The following is a 26,087-nucleotide window of genomic DNA, read 5'->3' as shown; positions in this document are numbered from 1 at the left end:
TCTTGAAGAACACAATGAAATGAATGAAAATATAAAAACAAAGCATTTCTAGAATTAATTGTCTTATAAAAGGGGTCTTAGAGATTCTTTTACACTGTCATAGCTGAATGACCCAATTAGTCATTTTAATTGCTCTAAAAAAGATAAAGACCTTTTATTACATTAATTGCATTTGAATTCCTCGCTTCCTATCCTTAATAAAGGCTGATTAAAAAAATAAAGATGAATAGATGCCTATTTGTAGATATTATTTCTTGAAAATATATAGTGTTGGATCTGGCGCAATAGCCTAGCAGCTGAAGTCCTTACCTTGAACGTGCCAGGAGCCCTTATGGGCGCTGGTTCTAATCCCAGTGACTCCATTTCCCGTCCAGCTTCCTGCTTGTGGCCTGGGAAAGCACTCGAGGACGGCCTACACTCCTGGCTCCTGGCTTCAGATTGGCTCAGCTCCAGCCGTTGCAGCTTCTTGGGGAGTGAACCATTGGACAGAAGATCTGCCTCTCTGTCTCTGCTCCTCTCTGTATATCTGCCTTTCCAATAAAACTAAATAAATCTTTAAAATATATATATACAGCATGGAAGATTCTAATAAGTTCTTATTATTTCAACAAAAGAAGAATATGTACTAGTACAGTCATGGCTAAGGTTGAAAGTGTGGTGTGGATGATACGATGGAGCAGCGGTCCCAGCGAGTTTGTGAGGGTCACAGTCCTCCAAGGCTGGACGTGTGCGTGCTTAGGGGGAGGAGGTCAGGGGTTGTTACCAAAAGACTTCAGGCTGCCTCTTTCATCTGATTTGGTCAAAAACAACAGAAAAGGCTTTTGGACAGACTAGAAGGAAATATGCCAAAATGTCAACAAAGATTGTGGCAAGATATTAAGGAGTGTAGATCATTCAATTTGGGAGTGTTTTCATAATGAAAAAGGAAATGTTTTAACTTTGGCAGTGATTCCACTGAAAACTTGACCTTTGTCATGAAACAGAAAAATAGACTTTTATATTAGTGTTTATATTATTGTAGTTTTGATTGTAACATAAGTTTTGTGTTTCTGTTCTAAGTGGAATTTTGCACGAAGAAACTGTTTTAAAATCCCTAGACCCGAATGAGGTTCCTGTCTGGCCGGTGCTGGGTTTTTTGCTCAGCCTGTGCTTATTGGGACCATGTGTCATCCTGACTGATCAGTACTCGTGGTCAGCGGGTTCTCTACCCTCGCGTGACCCTCGTGTTCAGGACGGTAGAAGAGGTCAGCCTCTAGCACACTTCAGAAGAGCATATCCGTCTTCTGCAGGAGAGCCGTGTGCCCGCCTGCCCTTCCATTCTGATGAGGCTCTGCCAACCGGCCGTGCGGGTAGCGGGGCTGGCAGGGCAGAGGAGATGGACGCGCTCTGGGAGAGCTTCAGGCGGGCTTGGAGCCTCCCCAAACGAGAGCATGGGCCACACAAGGCACTTTTTACTGAGGCCTTTTTTTTTTTTTCTGAGACTTAGTGAAATGTTTTCAAGTTCTTCAGGCTATTTTTAGAACTTCAAAAACACCTTTTCTCCTGGAAGCAGTAGTCACAGCTACCTTCACATTGGTCCTTTATGAAATGAAAGCCGTAGTAATATGCCAATATCAAACCTTGTCATTGTTTTATGAGAAACGATTTCTACTTTCAAGCTTAGAAGCCTTGTTTTTAAGATTGAAAGAGAATTTCTTTTACTCATTCTTTCTTTCATTTATTTTTCCCCAGTGTCAGTCATACTTGTAATTTAAAAAGCACGATTGTTACCTAATTTGTATACCGAAATGGTGTTATTTTGTTTGAATAGAAGCTTGTGTTGCAGGATATATGTGTGAAGGTACTTCAAAAAGTTCCTGGAAAATGAAATTAAAAGGTGATTTTTCTGTTGAGGCACATGTGTGTAGGCTTACTGGCTTCATGCTGAGGTCGGGGTGTTCCTTTGAGGGTCCCTGAGCGCCCAGAGTCCACGTGGAGATGGCACACATTTCCCATGAACATTCTGAAGTGCTTTGTAGATTCACACGTAGATGTTTATTAGTTTAATAATAATAATAAATATCCTTTAAATGAAATATTTTTAGCAGTTTGTTTATTTGAAAAGTAAAGAGAAAGAAAACATCTTCTATCTTTCTAGTTTACTCCACAAATGACCGCAGTGGCCAGGGCTGGGTCCAGCTGATACCAGGAGCCAGGAACCTCACTTGCATTCTCTACCCAGGTGGCAGGAGGTCGAGAACATGGGCCATCTTCTGCTGCCTTCCCAGGCACATTATCAGGAAGCTGTGTCAGAAGCAGGACAGCCGCTCCGATATGGGCGGCTGGTATTGCAGATGGCAGCTTAACTCACTTGTCCAACACTAGTCCCTAAAAATATTTTTTGAACATTGTACCATATGTAGGTGCCTAAAATACAGTATTTTTACTTGTTTTCTCTCTTTTATATTTTACTTGGAAAGTCAGTTATATAGGAGAGGCAGACGAAGAGGGGAAGGGTTGGAGAGAGAGCAATCTTCCATCCATTGGTTCACTCCTCAAACAGCTACAGTGACCAGAGCTGGGCTAGTCTGGAGCTGGGAGCCAGGAGCTTCTTCCAGATCTCCCATATAGGTGCAAGATCCCAAGAACTTTTTGGTCATCTGCTGCTTTGCCAAGTCAAGAGCAGCCACTGCTCTTTGTCTCTTAAAAAAAGTATATATTTGTTGTTATTGGAAAGTCAGATTTACAGATAGGAGGAGAGACAACGAGAAAGATCTTCTGTCCACTGATTTCACTCCCCAAGTGGTCACAGTGGCTGGAGCTGAGGCAGTCTGAAGCCAGGAACCAGGAGCTTCTGCCAGGTCTCTCACACAGGTGCAGGGTCCCAAGGCTTTGGGCCATCCTTGGCTGCTTTCCCAGGCCGAGAACAGGGAGCTAGAAGGGAAATGGATCAGCTGGGACAATCGACACTCATATAGGATATGGGTGCTTGCAGGTGGAGGATTAGCCATTGAGCTATCACACTGGCCCCTCAACTCTATAATTTTTGTACTGAATTTTGTTGAGAAAGTAGGGAGGACTCACACTCACACTCATATTGATGCCAGTGCCTCAATCAGAAGCTTAATGTGCTACTCCATGGTGCTAGACACATCTATTCTTTAACCTGCTTTGTTATTGCCATAGTGTTTACTACTACATATTCTCTCTCCCATACATAGTAAGAATATGTATAGGTACACAAACACATACACATATATATGTATGTATACAGACACATCTACCTTCTTCCAGAGAATGTAATCTCCATGGGAATAGAAATACATGATTATTGAATGAATAAATCAAGGCCTTAATAATCTGTTCAAGAAGTTTAAAGTAGTAAATATCTTGGAGAAAGAGGATTCGCTGCTTCTTTCCAAGGATGACGCCTGCTCATCTGCGTTTAGTTTTGTCATCTGTCAAGAAGCAGGACTTCTCCTGTGCTACCTTCTGCCTGTAAAGAAGCCTCAGTTTTTTCACTCAAAAAAAAAAAAAAAATAGAAGCAGGAGTTGGGGGGGTACTTCCTGTGACCCTTCATTCTCTGTTCTTCATTGTTTGTGCTGTCTTAGCTCTGGTGGACTCCTCAGTAGCACAGAGGGCATAGTTAGCAAGTCCACTTCCCGACTTCACTCTTAGGGCTCATGACACTGCTTCCTCCCCTGAAATGCTGCTCTCTGTGGTTGGCCCACATGTCTGAGTGTTCATCCAAGTCTCTACTTGTTTTTTCTCAGGTCAGATGTTGCTGTTCTTTAGAATCTGGTGCTATGTTTACCTCTTGCTGGAAACGCTCGCTTATCAGTACCATCCTTTTCGTGTATCTCCTTTATGCTAATAACTTCCAAACTTGCATCTTTAGACTTGGATTTATTTATTTGCCTTCCAGGCTTGAATTGCCGACTTTATTGGGATTTCCATCTAGAAGTCTCATAAACCTGAAAATCATCATGTCCAAAACCAAAATTCACATTTATCAGTTGATTTTGTGTTGTTGGTTACGAGATCTAGTAACTCAGTAACCTATAATACAATACTAGGATCTAGTCTCTATAGTAACTATAGGCATTGAGTAAGATAATGCATGAACTATGGAAAGTGCATAATCAGTAGTGCTTCTATTATTATATAACGGTCTCCCCTGCTAGACAGCAAGTTTCTTGAAGGCAGCGACCATGTCTGTAGAACTAGTCTGTTCTTGACTTGGAGTAGATGCTCAGTAAAGGATGCAGTAAAAGGAATGAAATGGGGCTGACACATTGTCTCAACTAGCTAGGCCTCCACCTCTCAGTATTGTCTTCCCATATGGGTGCTAGTTCGTGTCCTGGCTGCTCTGTTTCCCATCTGTCTCCCTGTTTGTGGCCTGGGAAAGCAGTGGAGGATGGCCCGGTGCCTTGGGACCCTGCACCTGAATGGGAGACCTGAAAGAGGCTCCTGGCTCCTGTTTTTGGATTGGCTCAGCGGTGGCTTTTGCGGCCATTTGGGAAGTAGGCCAGCAGATGCAAGATATTTCTCTCTGCCTCTTCTTCTCGGTAAATCTGCCTTTCCAATAAAAATAAATATTTTTAAAAAATGAATGATGGGGGGCCCGGCGGCGTGGCCTAGCGGCTAAAGTCCTCGCCTTGAACACACCGGGATCCCATATGGGCGCCGGTTCTAATCCCGGCGGCACCACTTCCCATCCACCTCCCTGCTTGTGGCCTGGAAAAGCAGTTGGGGACGGCCCAAGGCATTGGGACCCTGCACCCACGTGGGAGACCCGGAAGAGGTTCTGGTTCCTGGGATCGGATCGGCGCGCACCAGCCCGTTTGTGGCTCACTTGGGGAGTGAAACATCGGATGGAAGATCTTCCTCTCTGTCTCTCCTCCTCTCTGTATATCCGGCTTTCCAGTAATAATAAAATCTTAAAAAAAAAAATGAATGATAGGGCCCAGTGCGATAGCATAGCGGTTAAAGTCCTCACCTTGAATGTGCTGGGATCCCATATGGGTGTCGGTTCTATTCTTGGCTGCTCCACTTTCCGTACAGCTCCCTGCTTGTGGCTTGGGAAAGCAGTTGAGGATGGCCCAGAGCTTTGGGATCCTGTACCTGCCAGGGAGACTTGGAAGAGGCTCCTGGCTCCTGGTTTTGGATTGGCTCAGCTCCAGCCATTGCGCTCACTTGGGGAGTGAATCATCGGATGGAAGATCTTCCTCTCTCTCTCCTCCTCTCTATATATCTGCCTTCCCAATAAAAATTTAAAAAATAAAAAGTGCATGAAATTTAAAAACTTTAAAAAAAAATGATAATAAATTCTGTTGAGTACATGGCTAATGTAAGCATCTAAATTAGCTTAGTCATTGTGCTGAGCAATGGGACATCAGACATTTATTTGTTTCTTCCTAGGTGCACTGTGTTGTAATCACTCCAAGGACAACCAGATGTGCCGCGATGTGTGTGAACAGGTAAGCTTTAATAATAATTATAAAGGCTGTGGAGGTTTTGTAACAGTTGTTTTGGGGAAACCTGTTGGATCACAGCTTGACCAGTGTTTAGGGTTTATGTAATGAGACAAATTGACACATATCTACTGATGTGATGTACTGAAAAGAAATACAGTGTCTTATATAGGGGTTCAAAAAAAATTACTTAGCCTGAATCATGAGGAGACACTTAGGCAAACCCAGATCAAGGAATATTCCTCAATTTAAAAAAAATAACCTGTACTCTTTAAAAATATCAGTATATATATATATATATATATATATATATATATATATATATTTATATATATATAAAAGGCTAAGTAACAGTTCCACATTAAAAGAAACTAAAGCAATAGGAAAGCCAAACACAATATGACAGCCATCCTTGGTTGGATGGGCTGAATATTCATTAGTAGCACTCTATCAGTGTTATGATCCTGGATTTGAAATATGTGGTAGTAAAGTATGATGGATATCCTTGTAATTAGGAGATACTTGCTAGGATTTGGAGATGGAAGATTGTAATGTCTGTAGTGAATTCTAAAATGGGGCCAGCATTGTGGCATAGCAGGTAAAGCCACAGCCTGAAGTGCCAGTTTCCCATATGGATGCCAGTTTGTGTCCTGGCTGCTCCACTGCCAATCCAGTTCACTGCTAATGACCTGGAAAAAGCAGCAGCAGATGATCCATGTGCCTGGGCCCCCGCCACCCATGTGAGAGACCTGGATGAAACTCTGGGCTCCTGGCTTCAGCTTGGCTCCTCTTTGGCCATTTCAGATACTTTGAGACTAAATTAGCAAATGGAAATATTTCTATTTTTCCCTCTCTCTGTGACCCCAACTTTCATGTACATAAATAAATCTTTTTAATAAATAGATAAAATGGTTTGTCAAAATAATAAGCAAATGTTATGAAATGTTTATAATATGTAGATAAGATATATAGGGTAAAGACTAAGTGAGTGTTCAAACTTCAGCTGCTCTTAAAGTCTTTGATAGCTTTGAATTGATCAGAGTGAGCCTTTTTATGGCACTGTAGTGCAGCAAGTTACATTACTGGTGTCCCATATGAGCACTGTTTCGTCCTGACTGCTCCACTTCCCATCCAGCTCCCTGCTAATGCATCTGCGAAAACAGCAGCAGATGACCCTGTTTCTTGAGCCCTGCCACTCATATGGGAACCCTGGATGAAATTCCTGCCTTTGGTCTGTCCCAGTCCTGTCTCTCTTTGTCTCTGTCTCTTTCTAACTCTGCCTTTCAAGTAAATAAATCTTTTTTAAAAAGCAGTATCTTCTTTTTAAAGATTTATTTATTATTAGAAAGGCAGATTTTACAAAGAGAAGGAGATACACAATGATCTTCCTTCTGCTGATTTACTTCTCAAGTGGCCAAAATGACCAGAGCTAAGCTGAACCGAAACCAGGAGCCAGGAGATTCTTCCAGGTCTTTCACCCAGGTACAGGTTCCCAAGGCCTTGGGCCATCCTCTACTGTTTTCCCAGGCTACAAGCAGGAAGCTGGAAGGGAAATGGAATATCCAAGATACAAACTAGCGCCATATGGGATCCCAGTGCATGCAAGGCGAGGACTTTAGCCACTAGACTATCACACTAGGCCCTAAGAGTGTAAATTTAAAGAATCGCTTGAAAAATAACCACAATACCACTGTCACTTATTTGAAAAACTTAGTATTTAATATGAGTACCTAGTTATTCCGGTTTCTTAATTCAGAAAGTTTTCCCTTTTTAGGTTTCCATAAGAATCCAAGTGAAATATATGTACAATTGGTTATATGCCTTTTAATGTATCTTGATTTTTAAGTTTCTCCTGGCAATTTATTTATGAATAAATTTGGTGATTCATCTTGTATAATTTCCCTTAGTACTTCTTAGCAGTTGGTAGTTAAATTTAGAGCAGAGTTGTCCAATAGTGCTCTCTACAGTGATGAAAATGTTCTGTGCTCATATAATAGGCACTAACCACTTGTGCCAAATGAAAAGCAATTGAAGAATGACCAAAGAAGCTGAGGTACTGAATTTTTTTTAACTGATTTAAGATTAATATGAGAGAGAGGCTTGGTGAGATTCAGATAAGGCTAGGTTTTTGCTTTCTTTGTATTGTTTCTGGTTGTCTCTTTTTGTGATATTAGAAGTCATTTTTGATGATTGCCTAAATACATTCATGAGTATGGGTTTGCAGAGAGCTGATATGTTAGCTGTTTCCACATATAGATGGTCACCAATAGTTTTGAAGAAAAATGGGTTCCAAGTGAGCTTGATAAATCCTTTCTCACTTTTCCTAGCATTTGTGGATTTTACAGTTTCAGCTTTTTTCGGGTCACCACGTAGGTCTAATACATGAAATGTTGAATAACTTACCGAGACCCCAGTTTGGAAGTGAGTCAGTCTATTGAGTGAACTTTGTCTGTTCCTCAGCTTCTGTATTAAAAATGGCTTTGTCTATTTTGTAGAGAATTTATGTACTATAGTGCTAGTTACAAATTTGATCTTCACCAATATCAATGGTATAACATAGTCTACTTTTTTTTTTAAAGGTTTATTTATTTTTATTGCGAAATCAGATTTACAGAGAGGAGGAAAGATGGAGGGGAAGATCTGTCCATTGATTCACTCCCCAAGCAGCCGCAATGGCTGAAGCTGAGCTGATCCAAAACTAGGAACCCGCAGCCTCTCCTGGGTTTCCCGCACAGGTGCAGGATGCAGGATCCCAAGGCTTTGGGCCATCCTTGACTGCTTTCCCAGGCCACAGACAGGGAGCTGGATTGGAAGTGGGGCTGCTGGGATTAGAATCGGTGTCCACATGGGATCCCAGATGTGGTCAAGGCTAGGACTTTAGCCACTAGGCTATCGTGCCGAGCTCCATAGTCTACTTTATATCATAACTTATTAACTAAAGGCAATTTACAGAACAGGTTAGAATAAATTTTTCTTCCTTCCTTCCTTTTCTGTTTTATTCTTAGTCTTCTGCCTCTCCTTCCCCCTGCCTGCACAGGTTGGTAACCTGATATCCTCTACCTTTGATCAATACAAAAGGATCTAGCCTTACTATATTTGGACTTTTTTTATTATTATTTTTTTTTGAGAGACACAGAGAGAGTGGAGAGAGATGTCATCCATTGACTATTTCACTTCCCCAGAAGGTCATGACAACCTGGGCTAGGCTGAACTAAAGTCAGGAACAGGAGTGTCATCCTGGTCTGCCCCGCGGTGGTCGGCACTCACGTCCTGGGTCATCCTCTGCTGCCCTCCCATGTACAGTGGCAGGAAGCGGGCTTGGAAGGAGAGCAGCTGGGGCTCACAGCAGTGCTCAGTCTGGGATGCCAGCATCATGAGAGAGGTTTAATATGCTGTCCCGTAGCACCAGCCCCTGAACATGATTGTTTGCCAAACTTAAAAAAAAAAAATTACCTCAGCTAATTTAGATTCTTCCCAAGGTTTTCCATTTATAAAAGCAAGTTGAAAATATTTCAGATAACTGGTAAAAATTGAGAGGAAAAATTTTAACTAAGAACTTCTTATTTCTTATACAAAGGATGTCATAAAACCTTTTTTTTTTTAATCACATAGATATTCTCTTCAAAAAGTGAATCTCGACTGAAACATCTGTTGCAGCGAGCCCCAGATTATTGCCCGGAAACAATGGTGTGTCTGAGTTACGTTCCATTTAGAGGGTTTTGTGTAAATGAAACCAAGTGATGAGTTACTTTTAGATTTAGCAAGTGTTTGTTTTTTTTTTTTCAATGTGATTAGGATTTGTGGTCAAAGTAAAACACTAGGTCTAACTAAATAGAAAGGTTTTCACACAGATTGCTGGATACCAAATTGTCTTTCTTCTTTTATTGTCTGTTCTGTAATAGAAATCTAAAATCCCTGGGATTTCCCCTGCCCCCTCCCCAAGTCCCTTCCTCCCACTGGGTTCCTCTATATTATTATTATAATATAGTTCTTCGTAAACAGTCATATGTCCATCATTGCAGGCTCATAAAATTATAAGATTAAAAGAAGTTTTTAAAAATCTGAAATGCCAATATTTAAATTTGTATATTTAAAGTTTCATCATATTTTATATGGAGTTTGCAACTTTTATTTAATGTACTTTGACTAATTTTATGAAAATCATAATAACCAAATCTGATACTTATTTTGATTTTTGGAAGGTTGAATTTGGACTAAAGGAAGTTATGTGACTTCTTATTCCCATGTTTTCATCTTCTGGTATCCTCATAAACACGTTGCTTGTTCTTCTGCATCCTGGTACTTGGTGGCTTGTATTATGAGGAAAGGGAAAAAACTTTGTGATCTAACAGTTTTTGATGACACGTTTTCCTTTAGTTACTCTGGAGAAACTTGTCTGTGCACTTGCAAATGAAGTCCAGTGAGTAATCATTCTTAGTGCTCTCAGTTGGGAAAATTGGAAATGAGTGAGATATTTTTGAATCTCAGCTTTCATTTTTTTCCATTTTTGGATACCTAACAAGCCTGTAATCCTAAAGCATTGACAGTTAGGAGAGACCCATACTCAAATAAGCTGTATGTAATTTCTGTAGAAATTGTCATATGTGGAAACTGTTTTTGTGCATAAAAACTTTTTGGTGATTACAATTTTAGGTTGAAATTTGGAGTTGTATGAATTCATCTGTGCCAGGTAAGCCATAGAGTTTTGACATTTAGTCCTTTAACTTAAAAGCTTATTTTGTGAATGTAAAATCCATGTCATAGGACTAACTCAATTCTTACTCTGGAGTTTCTGTGTTCTCCTCTCCTCTAGCACTTAAACTTTCAAATATTTAATTTATTGTCACTCATTTAATCCTTAGCTTTGTACTTGGTCTCCACTCCTATCATTCTACTGAAACTTAGGCTGTGAAAGATCACTGAAATCTCTCAGTCCCGTGATCTTTTGACCTTTTCTCTGTACAGATGCTCCTGGACTTAACATGGAATTACATCCTGAAAATCCCATCATAAATTGGAAGTGTGTTTCCTAGATAAAAGTGCCTTTGCTACATCCACCTACTGAAGGTCCTAGCTTAGCAACATGGCATACTATAGAGTGTCAGTATTTAGCCCCAGGATTGAGCCATGGATCATTTGCACTGCCCAAGCATCATAAGAGTATCATACACCATATTGCTAACTCAGGAAAAGATAAAAATCTGAAGTGTGGTTTTTACTAAATAAATATTGCTTGTGTACCATTATAAGGTTTAAAAATCCCAAGTCAAACCATTATGAGAAACCATCTGTATTTCCTCTTGAACTTTCCTGCAGTCCTTGATGTTACTGACCACCACTTCCCAGCATTCCCCCTTGGGCCTAGAGTTGCCCTCTCCAACCTTCCTCCTCTTGCCTGTCATAAGAACTGTAGTTGGTGCAGTGTGGGGTTGGCATTCTGTCTCCATGTCCACATAAACAGGTGCTGATAATCGTGATAATCAACATTTCTTGTCAGAATACCAGCTGGTCAGCTCTGGGAAGGTAACTCTCAACTCTAAGTTACTGTTTGTGACTTCTAGACTTTCTAGAGTTATGTCTGTCTGGAATTCTGCATCAGGTAGCATCTGAAATGCAAGTTCAAAATCAAACTCATAACTGCCCCTCTTGTGAATGACACTCAACTGGAAACCATGAAATTACCTTTGATTCCCTTTTCTTTCTAGTTCCTTTGACTCTTGCCTTGCAGAAGTGTCCGTGCATCTTGTCCACTCTCAGTTCAAGTCCTTAGTGTTACACTTTGGGTAGAACATTATAATATTTTAACTGATATTTCATAACATTATATTAATCTTCTCCTCCCTCTTCATAAAGAATCCATCAGGGAATATCCACTTTTCTTGGAGTGAAACCTCAACTCCCTAGTCTGGCATTCCACCTGCTAGGGAGATCCACATCCCGTAATGGAATACTTAGGTCCACTTCTGATCCCAGCTTTCAGTTCATGCACACCCTATGAAGCAAGGGTCAACTACTTGGGACCCTACCACCCCTGTGGGAGACCTGATTGAGTTCCTGACTCCTGGCCCGACATCAGCTTTTGTGGGTATTTGGGGAGTGAACCAATAGATAAAAGATCAGTCTGATCGCTGTCTCTGTACCTTTCAAATGAATTTTAAAGGTGATCTTTTTCTTTTTTAAGAAGTAAAGAAGACATGTCTTCCTTGCTTTTGTTACTCTGTATGTCCTCTGATAGGGACGCTACCTCTCCAACAGTAAAAATGATTGAAAGAGAATTAGGGTGGGCAAGGGAAAAAAGAAAAAAAGCCTCATAGATACTCTGAGAGGGAGCCTAAAGAGACAGATTAACACCGGGATGGCATAGTTAAGGGAGGAGCTTAGTTATTTTGGGACTGAACTAGTTTTTCTGTGGCCACTGCTTTTGATTTTTAGTGGTATCTGTGAAACTGCTGGGCTTTCTATTTGTCTTTGTCACTACTTATGACCAAAACATTGAACGTTTTGTTTGAAGGTGTGTTTAAGAAGTCTGATGGCTGGGTTGGCTTAGGCTGCTGTGAACTGGCTATTGCCTTGGAGTGTCGACAAGCATGCAAGCAGGTAACACTGAACAATCAGGCTCTTAAGTCTCGTGGAGTGTGGTTTGGGTCTTAGCTGCACATGTGTCTTAGGCCTTGCACTCGGAACTTGTGAAGAGGTGAACCCCCAAAACTGTAACTTACGGCATTTCTTACATAGACCATTTCTTTGTAGACTTGCTGCCTTTTCAGCTGTGGTCACTGCATATAAGACCCTCAGTCTTCTTTTATTCTTTCTTATCTTTCCCTGTCTCTGGATGCAAAGAAAGAATCTCTCTCTTTCATCATGGTTTACGCTGAGCATGTTCTCATATCCCTTCTCTGCTCCTAAGGTGAGTATGGCTCCTAGATTGAGTTATAACTTCTCTTTGAATCAGTGCTGGTCCAGTTTAGGTTAGGCCTCTGAATTCTCCTGCGTTTTGCATTTTTTCATAGTGGTTTACCTAGTGGCCTCATGACTTCTCCATTCCAAATGGTAAGAGCAGATTTAACTGAGAAACTTATTGTACAGCCAGAAAGCCTTCTCTAACATTTTCTTTCTAGAGACTGGTTTCTGGGCAAGAGTATTTGAGACAGAATTTCCCCCTTAGTTTCACACACTGTACTGCACTGGATGATGCTCTTGAGACAGTACATGACCTTGTATCTGCTGTTCTTCTCCAGACACTGAGATGAAGCTGAGTTGTGGAGGATTTGAGCTATGGTACAACTAGTGGGCCATAAAGCCATTGCTAGCCCCTTCTGCTTTTTGCTGTCCCCATCCTCATCAGCAGACATATTCTAAATGGCATAGTCCTAGGCAACAGAACAGGAAGAAGCGGAGAAGGGTACCAAAGCCTGCTTCCCTAAATGAAAGCTGATCATTAGAATACCGCTCCTTAGCAACTTGGTTTTAGTTTGCTTTTACAGAAAATACAAGTTCAAATATAGTTAATAATAACTTGCCCTTTCTCTGAACATCAGTTTCATCATCTACAGCAGGCATAATACCATCTTCCTCTTAAGAGAATTACATGAAGATAACTTTTGTTAGCTGCCTGGTTTATAGCTTGCTTTCTTTAGTTATTCCTTCTATTGTATGTGGCACTTTGAGAAATTGAATCAGAATGTCTGATGTAAGAACTTAGAGTAAGCAGGGTTAAGCAAAAGCAAACATAAGTGCTCTGGCAAAGCTTCACAAGAAAATTAGCTGCAGCTGGAACTCAGCTTAAAAAAAAAATCTCTAATTTACATTTCCTTCAAAGTCATCCAGTTTCTAAAATAACAAAAGGGCTGTGTTATTATGTGCGATTAAAGCCATGAAAGTTAGAGTGAAGCTGTAATATATTGGGTAGGTCCTAGGATTAATATTTGTTTTAAAGAAATTGCATGAGATTTGTTTGTTGTACTTGAAGAACTCTTTAAGACTTGAGCAACAATTTTTCCTTAAGAAAATAAAGAAGAGTTTACCAACAATTACTGTGTATTAATTTGTGGGGGTTTTTTTGGCCCTACATTGAATTGTATATATAATAAGTTAATGGAGAAATTTGTTGGCTTTTAGGCATCTTCAAAGAATGATATTTCCAAAATCTGCAGAAAAGAATATGAGGTATGTATCTTACTGAAAAAAATTGTGTAAACTATTCAGACATTAGCAGAATTGATAGAAATGCTTAACATTTTAAAGAAGAATTCACTTGTAGATAGATTCTCTTTTATCTTACAAAAAATTTAAGGTTGACAAAAATGTCATTTACTTTGTTTAGAAATGTTATGAATTTAACTTATCTTTGTTGACATAATTATTGATTTTACAGAAATACTTGCACTTCACATACAAAGGATTTAACTTGTTTTCATAACAAAGCAACTGGTTGTACCCACAGTTATAAAATCTTTTTTCTTAGGTTCTCTATTTTCTTTTGCCCCATATCCTATTGGTTGGCGCATCTGGTTGTCCATTTTTACAAACTACCTGTAATCATAAGTCTAAGCAAAAAAGCAAAACCACACTGCTAGAGTGAGTGATTTCAGGCTTCCCAGCATTCTTCTAACTTGCTTTGGGGGGAAAAAACCCAAGTTACAAAGGCTATATTGGACCTTGTCTCCCAGGGGCAGGATCCTCTCCTGCTGTGTAGCTGAGTGAGAGATTTGGGCATTGTCATGGAGGTATTTTGTAGTATCTAAATACATGCGGAAGATTGTCCCTGATGTAGAAAAGCTCTTTACTGGGGCTGCCTTGTTCAGGTTCAAGAACCCCACTATTAAATGTGACAGTTTCATTGTTTTTCATAGTGTAAGGCCATGTAATTAAGTATACTTAAGTACATATGCCTCATTCATCATTTTTACATGTAAACATCAAATTCTTATTACTTGTAGTAGACTATGTTTTCCTGAAGAAAAGACTGTTAACTTATTCTGTATTATGGTCCTGATTTTTTTCTTTTCTCAAAGTATATAATTATATCTCTTGATTTACATTTTTAAGCTGTAGTGTCATATTGATCTTTTGTCCCTTTATATCATTTGCTAAGTTATATCTGTCCCTCTGAAGGTAGATTTCCAAATAAACTGCAGCTTATCTCTGTTCTTGCTGAAAGGAGGCTTGCCACAAAGAAGTAAAAGGTCTTTTTTTTTTTCTTTTTCTTCCTATCTCTCCACCTTTGAAATAAGCAGTTTTAGTTTCTCTTGAACAACTTGGCTAACTGTGACAATTCCTTCTTTTCTCCCGTCTGATGTCTGACTCTGCCCGTCTCCTGTAACCTGTCCTCCATTATCTTAGTGTGCTCCCTTCTTTTGTCTGGACTTCTGCATTGCCTAGGAAGTCTTCCAGTAGGTGTTGATGAAGGACGGGACAGGCCAGGTAAGAAAGACCAACACTGTCCTATGGTAGCAATACTAACAAGAGTTTACTTTGGCCAGTTTGTCCTCCTTTATTTGGCCTAGAATTAAACAACTGTTTTCCAAAAGTCTAAATGGCAGGAGGGGTCTATTATTTTTTTACTAAAAGCTGGCCTCAAGTTATTTAAGATAATTCAATATCTTGTTTGATTTCTTATATATTATTCAGAAATTTAAAAGAGAGGCAAGCGCCTCAATGTGTGAAGAGTGTTTTAACTATATTGGTTGTTTCTCAATGTCAAAGTGATTTATAAAACAAGATTTTTAGGATCTTTTGTTTAACACTGAAATGGTCCCTAGGTAAATTTCTAGATGTGTAAGCTGTTCATGTAGGCCTACAATTTCAGGGGTGGCATTCATCCTAAAGGATGATTTTGTGTAGTTTGATAGAGACTCAGAGATTGAGTAATTCCCTTTGGAGAATATAATGTTTATCTTTATTGCAGAGTTCTGTTTGAGAGGACTAAGACCCTTACTACTTTATGAAATGAGTAAAGTTTAGAAACTATGTCACTAAAGATTGTTTTATTCTAGCAAACCTAAAATTAAACAGGTAAATATGAAACATTATTACACCTGATTTTATGAAGTATGATTTCTTTTTATGTAAATCAAAAAATATTTTTGAAAATGGAAAGTCAGTTTTGTAGTTTGGAAAGAGGACAAACTTCAGAGTCAGGCTTAAATTAAACTTGTGATTAAGCTACTTACAGCCTAACTTCAAAGAATTACATCAAATATAGTCAACCTAATTAAAGTATATACTGTACTAACAAGAGCTCAGGGAAATCACAATGCAAAGCGCACTTGTTAAGACTACAGTGAGAGAAACCAGGAAGAATTGGTATAATTTGCATAAGAAGACTGTGGATCAAAAACATGTTAGGAAAGGTACACGTGGCCTTTTCAGTGGGGAAGGACAGGCCTAGTTTTGAATACAACCCTGTGCTTAGGCAGGCAAGGTGGGAATAAATTCTGGAAGGATGACATTTTGGTGTTCAACCTCGTATTAAGTAGAAGATGATAATGAAGAGTCTATAAAAGGAGATCAGAATTACAAATAATAATACCAGCAATATTTTAGGAACCTTAATCTGTTAATTGTATGCAAACTAAGTTTTACACCCCCCAAACTCTTCTAGGTTAACTAAGCAAAATAGAATGACTGCAGGAGAATTAGGTATTCAAAAATAAATCAGAGATCTAAAGGCAGAATCCATCAGCAGGATTTCTTGTGATGGACTGAATGCAGGAAATGCTATTCAAGGAAACAGAAGTAGTTTTAAACTCTGAAGCACATTTTCCTGGCATAACAGTCTTCCATCTTTGAAGCTCCAATTACCTGGAACATCTCATTCTGGCAGCAGATCAGACTTGGTGCCTAAATCCATCTGCCACATGAAAACAATTTAAAATGCTGAGTTAATTTTTTATATTTGTACACATATATTTTAAATACTTACTTATTTGTATTTGAAAGGCAGATTTACAGAGAGAAAGATCTTCCATCTGCTGGTTTACTGCCCAAGTCACCATAATGGCCTGAGCTGAGCCAATCTGAAGCTAGGAGCCCAGGAGCTTCTTCCAGGTCTCCCACGCAGGTGCAGGGTCTCAAGGCTTTTGGGCCATCCTCCACTGCTTTCCCAGGCAACAAGCTGAATGGAAAGCTGGATGGCAAGTGCGGCAACTGGTACATGAACTGGCGCCTGTATGGGATCCTGGCACATGCAAGGCGAGGATTTGGCCACTGAGCTGTTGTGTCGGATGCTGGATTAATTCTCTGGAAAATTTTATGGAATTCTCATGCCTTAAAAGCTAAGTGAAAGACAGATATCCAGGGAAGTAAAAGCACTAAAGAAGGCGTCTGGAAGACATCTTGATAACTATGGAGCTTCATAAAACTCAGAAGTAAGGAGACAAATCCTTTGTTCTGATTGAAGATGAAAAATCTGATTGAATTTCACTCCTATTCCCACCAGTATATTTGGAGATCCAAAGAGCTTAAATCCTCAGTATTAGGGCAGTCAAGAAATAAGCTCACCTCCTCTCCTTCCAGTGGACTACAAGGAAATGACTTCTCTAAAGCTTTTAGGTTTTCACAATTGAAAAATCGCTGGTCTTCACTTGTTCACAGCCTAAACTCATATTAAGTGACTGTTTATAAAACCCCAAGCCAAAGATTTAGAAAAGTTAACACAGAGAAATTGGTCCTAAACCTTTGGGGATTTCCAGAGCTAAAGTTTTTAGAAAAATAATAAATTCAAAGTAAAAAAACCCACAAAATTCACAGAAAACAAGGTTCATCAAACAAAAGCCAGCAGTAAAAATATCAAACAGAATCAGATTGAGGTTATTCAAGTATACAAGTTTTCAGATGCAGACTAAAATATTTAATATATTTAGGAAATAAGATATTTCTCAATCCTGGAACAACGATGCTGACAACATCTCAGGGCTATTGAAACCCTCAAGTCACACCCTCTGAACATTTCTCCACAGCGGAATCTCTATGCATCATCAAAGGACCATCTCCCATCCCAAGGTGCTGATGGAGTTGGACAGCAAGGAGTGGCCCTCTGCCTGTCCTTCCCTGTAGACACAGGTCAAAAACCAGCGAAACTGAAATAAATATGTGTCCCACCCACCTTCCTCCAGAGCTGGCCCTCCCCACCCTAATCAGGGGCCCATATGGGCATACACCCCTCTCAACTATAAACAACATTAAAAATAAAATTCAAAAAAGAAAATGATCTTTAAAATATAAGGAGCACGCATATTTGGAAAAGAACAAAAGAAATAAAAGATTTTATTTCAAAAAATGAAAGTAGGGTAACTGAAAGACACAGTGAATGAATGTTATAGCAAGCTTTGACATAGTTTAAAAAGTTAGTGAATTGTAATATGAAATTTAAAATGTTATATGGAAAACCAACATAGAGGGTCATGAGGCTAAAAGAGAACTTCAAAGAGTGAAAGAGTCTTCTAATTATTGTACTAGAAGAAAATGAAATAGTGTGGACAGAGGCTGTGTTTAAAGAAACTAGCAAATCCCCAATCAGAGCTCAAAATAACACCCTGCACATTAGACACATGAAAGCCAGAGATAAACACAGTCAGAAAATGACATTGCCTTCAAAGGAGACCAACAGTGGATTCTCCCGTAGCCACAGGAGCCAGTGGAAAGATCCTTCAAGTGTTCTGAAAGAAGGCAGCAACCAAACTTGAATTCTTACCTTCCAAAAATGCTTTTCAAGAAAGAAAGCAAAAGTAACATATTTCCAGGCAACAAAAACAGAATTGCTGTCAAGGACCCTTGGAAGGAAGGAAGGGAGGGAGGGAGGGAGGGAGGGAGGAAGAGAAAGAGAAAGAAAGGAAGGAAGGAAGGAAGGAAGGAAGGAAGGAAGGAAGGAAGAAAGGTAGGTCCTGTTAAGTTCTGAAATATCTGTTTCAGATAGAAAATTCAGATGTAAAGGGGAATGTCAAAATATAAGTGAATCAAAATGTGGATAAGTTAAAACATGCAGGTTTTAACAAATCAGTAATAGTGAATTATTCTACTTTAAAAATAGAATTAAAGTACCCAGCAATACTAGCATATAGATTGCGAAGGAGGCTTAAAGACATTGAAGTATATTAAGTGTTGGCCTTTTATAAGATCTTCAGTTAGGAATACAAGGCTAATAATGAGGAAAGATACAGTGCCTACAGCTAGTTAGCTCTGAAGTAACCCTGAACCTTGAGAGTGAATGAAAGCTCGTGAAAGACAAAGTGTAGAAAAGAGAATTAGGTTTTTGAAAACTGCTTTAGGGGAACTAAAAGAGAAGGAGCCAGATGCTGATCTCACATTTCCAACCAGTGCTTGAAATGGGGTGAAATGTTCAAAAAAAGGAATGCTTCCCATCCCAGGAAATGTTGAGTTCAGACAGACCAAACTGGATTCACTTGTTGTAGAGGCTATTTCTGCAGCGACTGACAACCTCCCTTCTAAATCTGGAGCTCTCTTTTTCTGAACCATACCTAAGAAAGCACTTGTTTCATTACTTGAGTGCTTCTTTGAGAATAATGCTTGTGTGAAATAATATTTTATTATTGAAGGACACCAAGCTACCAGAAGCAACCATTGGCTTGACATTGTCTACATGAACATGTTTAAATGTTTAGTGATGAGTTCTTTGTATGTTTTCCTTAGCCCACATAGAAGTATTGGTTAGTCCACATAGGGTTCATGGATGTGTGGTGCTAGAACCTGAAGTGATACAAAGCATTCAACAGCTAAAATGAAAACAGGCAGCAACAATCAGAATACATGGTGGCTGTTAACAGGTATTGCCATAGTAGTGGCTGATTAGAACTAAAAGTAAAAATAAAATCATGTTTTCTATAAGGGATGAGACATATAATGTGTATTACCATTAAGATGATGAGAGGTTAAGTGTTAGCAATTAAGTGTTAGCAATGTTGTGCTAAATCTATGAAGAGTAAGAACTTATATAAACGAGCATGGGATATAAAGATAAAGTGAGAGCAGTTATGTAGGGGTGGAGGGGTAAGAATGGGAGTACTTCTATTGTATCTGAAAAGTGTATGTTACACTAATGTGCAGTAAGTAGAAATTAGGGACAAAATCCAGAAAATTAGAACAAAGTAGTATTATGAGGCTATTTTCTGAGGTAGTAAAATTAGGCATTAAATATAGTGGAATCTCCTGATCTTTTCCTTGACTTTGGCATTAGAGTAATAATGTTTTTTTTAATTCATTTATTTTTATCATTATCATTTTATGATACAGTTCCATAGATCATGGGATTTCCCTTATCCCTTCCCCAATTCCCGCCCCCCTCTCTGGGTTCCCCTATATCATTATTATAGTATAGTTTTTTAGAGTGATAATGTTAGAGAAGTTGTTTCCTTACCTTAAGAAAATGGATCTTAAAATGAAGAACAATAATAATGTGAAACTAAGGAATTTCCAGAGATATAGGAATGGCAATAAGGTGGTGATTTAAATTTTAGTTTGTGGCTCTCAAATCCATTTCATACTTATAATGTCAAACCTCAGCTATCTTTCTGTTAACACAGTGATCATCAGTGTAATTACCTTTGTATTTGCTGTTTGGCTGCTCAAGTGCAAAGGCACAAATTTACCAGCAGACTTTTACATTTTTATTTGTTTCTTACTTTTTCACTGATTCTTCTATAAACTTTCTTTGTATCTTTCCCAGAGATGGCATTTTCATGCCCTATCCCCCTTTTTTGATATCTTTCAGTTGTTTGATATTATTTCATCAATAAAGGGAGGTGAGAGACTATGAAGAAAAGTCAATAGGAGGCATTTTATGAGGACTAATGTTTTCTAATATATTAAAGCGGTTAAGTTTTGAACTGAAAAGTTACTGATACTGCTAAGACATTGTCTGAACGAGGGCTTTGATTCTGTAAGAATGCTAAGATAACAAGAAGGCTGAGGCTATTAGACCACACAAAGGTGGTCAGCCTTGTGTGTTTTAGACTCAGTTCTCTCAGCACCACCTATCAACACACAGCTCAGTACATGGGAGAATGTTACAGATGTGTGCTAAGTTTCATGCTTTGGATTGTCATATGGCTCAAAATTCATAATTGGATAATAAAGTCCTCTTCCCATCCTTTGCAGCGTAGCCACCCAGTTCCGAGGAGTTCCAGATATACTTTATCCATATAAACTAAATGTGAACATATAGCTCTCTTCCATCTTCTTTTACCACAAATAATGCCTTATTGGATACTTTGTTCTGCCCCTGGATGCCAGTGTTTGGTGTATATTTATGTTTGCCTGCCCAGGCTGCACAGCATATAATTTTACTATATATGACAATACTATGTTTTAACTTGTCCCATTTATTTCCAAATTAGTCTTGATCCTAAATTTGCTCCTAGAAGTGTAAAAGAAAAGGGTGAGAAGAGCCCAGCTTAGAGCTACATGGGAAAGGGGTGACAGGACCGAAAGGAACCTGCATGGCCAGTGACTCCTTAGTGTCATTGAGTTTGCCTCTGTGATGGCGCCAAAGAAGAGGGAAACCTGCCTGGCATGGCAATGACAGTCTTGCCTGTGATCAGCTATATTGTCTTTCACCCCTCAGCTTATGGGATTCTAACCAAAACCACCAAAAATCGTATGATGCTTTACCCCAGCAAAGCCTTCAGTACCTAAATGTAAAATGTCTTTTAATTAATGCTCAGAAAACACCCAGAATTGCTGAGATATACTAACTGGAACACTGTGAATAGTAAAGTGGTGTTGAGGTGTACATCATATGAGAGAAGATATGAGCCGTTACCTGCAGCTGATGAGCTCCAAAAAGAGCGAAACCTATTAGGTCCTGCAGTACTGGCTTGAGATTGTATAAAACCTTGCTCGTCTTCCACATATATGTTGTTTTGTCTTGTCACATTTGCTCATTTGGAGAGGGAAGTAATTTCAATTTAATCTCCTTGCTGTTAGTGTATTTCCTTCATAATTTAGTTCTCAGAGTTTGCCTAAATATGGTCATCCCCAAAGGGAAATCTGATGAGGTCAGATTAGGCTGTGACCCTATGTGGCCTGAATTTTATGCCCAGGCAGCCTAATCTACTTCTATAGCTTTCATTTTCCATTTGTCTTCTTCTTATAAGTGCCTGAACCACTGTTGGAAGTGTATATTTTGATGTGCCATTGGAATAACCAAATCAATCCAATTGATATTACTTTTCTTTTTCTACCTCTCCATCTATCCACAATACTACATACACATACATCCTTAAAACTTGTACTTTTTCCTACTTTTTAAAAAAATATACCATACACTTGTCTTTGTATCTGCCACTTCTTCATTCATTCAGCATTCATTGACCCTAACCGTATGCTTAATACACACTAGGGACCATTCTGAGGGTACAAAGATAAAAAGATTTAGCCACTATCTGCAAAAAGCTGAATCTAGTCCATGGAAGAGAGATTCAGATAGTCCATTATAACACTGTGAGATAAGCGCAATGCTAGAAGCCTGCATAGGACACATTAGACTCTGGAAGGAAGAACCTTTTACATGGTTAAGTCCTCACAGAGCAGGTAAGAATTAACGAATGAACAGAGGTTGTGGCTTGTAAATGGGTACTGGTGTCAGTGCTGTAACAGTCAGAATGTTTTAACAGAACCGTTTTACACTCTGAGCAATGGAATTGTTCAAGTTTCATTGTTTCAGAATAACTCTGAGTTTTCTGTTGAAGCCCTGTATACATATCTATGATTTAGGCTTTCTCTGAGTGAGTAGACAAAGTACCTTTAAGTTATATAATAAGCCATCCCCAACTTCTAAAGCCTAAACAGTAACAGTTTACTATTTCCCCTGAATCTAAGGGCCAGCCATGGAGTTTCTGGCCAGGCTTAGATGATTCCACTTGAGCTCACTGGTGCGTCCGCAATCAGCCCAGGGCTAGCTGGCCTAGGACGACGTGCTTGGCTAAGTCTGTTTAGCTCTCCTGCAGGTGTCTCTCCCATTCTCTAGCAGGCTGACTCAAACATGTTCCTGTGACAGTGTCAGGGGTCCAAGAGAGGATATGGAAACGTAGATCTATGTGTTCAGGTTCCAGTTTGTCTCATGCTTGCTAATATCTGCCAGGCCAAATCACATGAAAAGTCCAGCATTAATAGACACGAGGATACACGGAAAACTGGGACCGCTGCTGAAGTCAGTCTGCCCAAGCACATACTCTGTGCAAGGCTGTCTTCTAGACCTTGGGCTATGCTTCAGATGTTACTTTCCCACGGCTTTGCTTTCTGCTGCTTAGACAATCTCTGGTGAAAATGTGAAAATGAGCAGGCTTTACCTATGAATCTCATTTCAGGATTGAGAGTTCGTATTTATCTAACAACTGGAATGACATTTCTTATCTGAGAGGCTGAAGAAATGGAAGATTCACTTGTTTAGGGCTATGATAGGTCATGATAGTAAGCTTTTAAAAACAACAAAGATTTATTTACGTTTATTGGAAAGGCAAACTTAAAAACAAAAAATTTCTAAAAATTAAAGAAAAAAAAAGGAAAGGCAGATTTACAGAGACAAGAAGAATCAGATAACCTCTATCCTCTGATTTACTCACACAATGGCCCGGGTTGAGTAGATCCAAAGCCCGGAGCCAGGAGCTTCTTCTGGGTTCCTCATGTGGGTACAGGGACCCAAGGAGTTAGGCTTTCTTTTCCTGCTTTCCCAGGCACATTAACAGGAATGGTTAGTGGAGCAGCTGGAATTCAAAGTGGCATCCACATGGGATGTTGGCACTGCAGGCTGATGCTTAATTTACTATACCAACCACAGCCCTGGTAATACACTCTTTTAGTTAACAATCTTGCTGTCCAAAAGGAAAAGAAGATAGGAGACCTGTCCATTTTAAGATCAATTATTTAACCTCTCTAACTTATCAGATGATTAATTGGCTTCCTTCTATGAAATGCAAAACTTCAAAATAGGAGCTTGCAATCCATCTGTGAAAAGCAGACAAATTTCTATTTATTGAGACCCTGGGAACAGAGTAGCAGTAGCCTCTTTACTTTTAACTAGTAGCCTCATTAAATTAAAAAAAATTGGAAATAGAAATATTTGAATAACAGTTCATAAAATGTTCTCCTTTGGCCTTGGTCCAAAAATGATGAAAATATCCAAAATCCATACCTGTCTTTTTTTTTAATTCTCAAGATTCATATGATCTGTGTTACTTCATCCTCTTTCTCACTGAGAATGAGAGAGGGAGGTGGAGTGGCCGATAGTGGAAGGGCAGCGGGCAGAGAAAGGACTGCAGGAAGAGGACAGGACAGAAAGGTTAGGACAGTATCACTCCAGAGTGAAATCCGTCTGTGGTACCACCTCCCTCCCTCCCCCAGGCTAGAGGCTGGACCCGCAGAGGCTGGGGCTCAGGTGTAGCCCCAGGATCTCTCGCTCGAGAGGAAGCCACATGGGAGGGCATGGGGTACTGCTCTAAAACCAGTAGGCATTGAACAGGGAACTGGTAAGCGAAGGATTTCAGCATCAACACTATTCTCTATGGAAAATAATATAAACCTGAGGAAAATTATTTTTCCCATAACTTAAGGTGTTGATTTTTAAAACGAGACAACTAGTTAAGTCTTATTCTAAGGATAAAAATTCAGCCTGATATTGGCTGTAGTCAGAAAAATAATCCAGTCTCGCCTGGCAGGACTGTAACCGCAGAGCACGGGGGAGCCTTCTGGAGTCTGGTCCTGGCTCTGCCCTTTGTTGGCTGTGTCCAGCTACTACTTCAGCTGGTTGGTGAGGGCTTTGGTACACTTGAAGTTATCTTGGGACCCTATCACTTCTGTGTGCTGCTGTGTTCTTTGGGTCTCTGAGGCTGTGGTAGAGCCTTAACTCAGTACTACTGTAAATGATTTATTCTCAAGATTGGAGTGAAAGAGCCATAATGTGGAGACACATCGAGTGTAGCACTGGTAAGCAGATTAATAGAGGCTCCATGCAAGTGGCTCTAAATGCTCAGTTACCTCCTGCTTTTGCCACCAGGTGGTGATCTTAGTTGATCTTAGTTGAAAAGACTTAGTTGATTAGCTAGGAAATGAAGAAACTGTGAGTAAATGCTCTAACTTTGTTTGCTTGTGTTAAAACCTATCAGCCATAGTTTAAGCAATGAAAGGATAAATTGAGCTATCATAAGTAAATTCAGCTATCAAAGTCACACTTTCATTATCAGTCTGTGAAATTAGGGTGGGTGTAATAGAATTGATGACTTCATCAAAATAAAGGAAACTTCTTTTGAATCAAAATGGGTAAATATGTTTTTAAAACATTCCTTAATACTAAGGATGCTGCTGTGAGCAAATGTAGAAAGTTGTTAGTTCAAATTCAAGAGGCAGGTGTTTGACAGTTAAGATATCCCATATCAAAGTGAGGTTCAAATCCAGGATCTTCAATTCTAGCTCCCTGCTTACAGCGCACTGTTGTAGCTTCAGAGGATGGCTTGAGTAGTTGGGTCCCCCACCGTCTTCATGAGAGACCCAGATTGTGTTCCAGGCTGCTAACTCTGGACGTCTACCCCCACATGTTGCACATATTTGGGAAGTCAACTTGTGGTTGGGGATCTCTCTGTCTTTCCAATAAAAGGAAAATATATTAATATATTAATTAAAAATAAATGAATATTTAAAACAAAACACACCTTTGCATGAAAGGTGTACCAGTGAACACTAAAACAAATGGCAGATACTTGAGGAATGCCTCTAAATGTCACACTCAGAATTTTAAGTATGACACCAAGGGAGGCAGTCATGTCCTTTTCCTCTTACAGAGGTGGACAAGTTTTTTTTCTATTAAGCAAATACTTTAGATTTACAGAACATATGGTTTCTGTCTATTCAGTTCTGTCATTAGACAATATGTAGCATGAAATATCCACATAAAATATACAAACAGATATGTTTGCCTGAATCCAGTGAAGCTTTTAGCTACAAAGATAGGCAGCAGGCAGGATTTGGTTTGTGTGCCATCGTTTGCCAGCTGCTGTTGGTGGGTGAAAGCTGGAGTCCATCATATTCCCTCTTTTTAACCTCTGTCTCTGGCTTCTGTCAAATAAGAAACTTGGATTAGATAACCTCTCACATGCCTCAGGTTTCATGTCCTTTGGTGCTTCTCTGAAACAGTGATCCAGAAGGCTGACTCAGAGCAACATTTTTATTTGCGAGGCAATTTTTTTTTCAAATCCATCTTGAACAAATTTGTAAGTCTGTGGAGTAGGGCTGTAGTTAGATACAGTTAGTAGTAGCGATTGCTTGGTTTGGGTAATCTTTTGCTGGGGATGGGGGGAGCTGTCCTGTGCAGTTGTCTCCACTCGCGGAATCACAGGAGCTGCTCTCCACTCTTAGTTGTGATAACCAAGACTGTCGCAAGGCATTGCCATATGTCCCCCAGGGAGCAAAAAATTCATCCTGAATTGGGAACTATTGCTCTGGAGACTTTAAGAATAACTAGAAGACTACCAAAAATGGAAATCAGGCTTTGCAACCCAGAATAGCCGCTAAGATAGCAAGCACATTGATCCAGCTAAAAAAAAGGAACAACCAGTCTATTAGAAAGACAGCCAAAATTGTATCCACCCAATTGACGGCAGATTATTTTAAATATGGATTTAGAT

The 26,087-nt window shown here is 39.5% G+C and overlaps 1 protein-coding gene across 2 annotated transcripts in view; it reads left to right on the top strand.

Moving 5' to 3' along the window:
- Nucleotides 1–26,087, top strand: part of RECK (reversion inducing cysteine rich protein with kazal motifs) — a 71,751-nt gene that overhangs the window by 7,490 nt on the left and 38,174 nt on the right. The window contains exons 2-6 of one of the 2 annotated variants that reach the window (XM_004580999.4): nucleotides 5,402–5,460; nucleotides 9,067–9,141; nucleotides 10,108–10,144; nucleotides 11,966–12,051; nucleotides 13,573–13,620. In XM_004580999.4, the coding sequence (XP_004581056.2) occupies nucleotides 5,402–5,460; nucleotides 9,067–9,141; nucleotides 10,108–10,144; nucleotides 11,966–12,051; nucleotides 13,573–13,620 (305 nt within the window). Of the gene's footprint in view, nucleotides 1–5,401; nucleotides 5,461–9,064; nucleotides 9,142–10,107; nucleotides 10,145–11,965; nucleotides 12,052–13,572; nucleotides 13,621–14,776; nucleotides 14,878–26,087 lie in introns of those variants that run through there. The other variant, XM_058672484.1, reaches the window with a different exon arrangement.

Source organism: Ochotona princeps, chromosome 14 (assembly GCF_030435755.1).
Source record: "Ochotona princeps isolate mOchPri1 chromosome 14, mOchPri1.hap1, whole genome shotgun sequence".
NCBI classification, from domain to species: domain Eukaryota; kingdom Metazoa; phylum Chordata; class Mammalia; order Lagomorpha; family Ochotonidae; genus Ochotona; species Ochotona princeps.
This window is presented reverse-complemented; position numbering and strand designations above follow the sequence as displayed.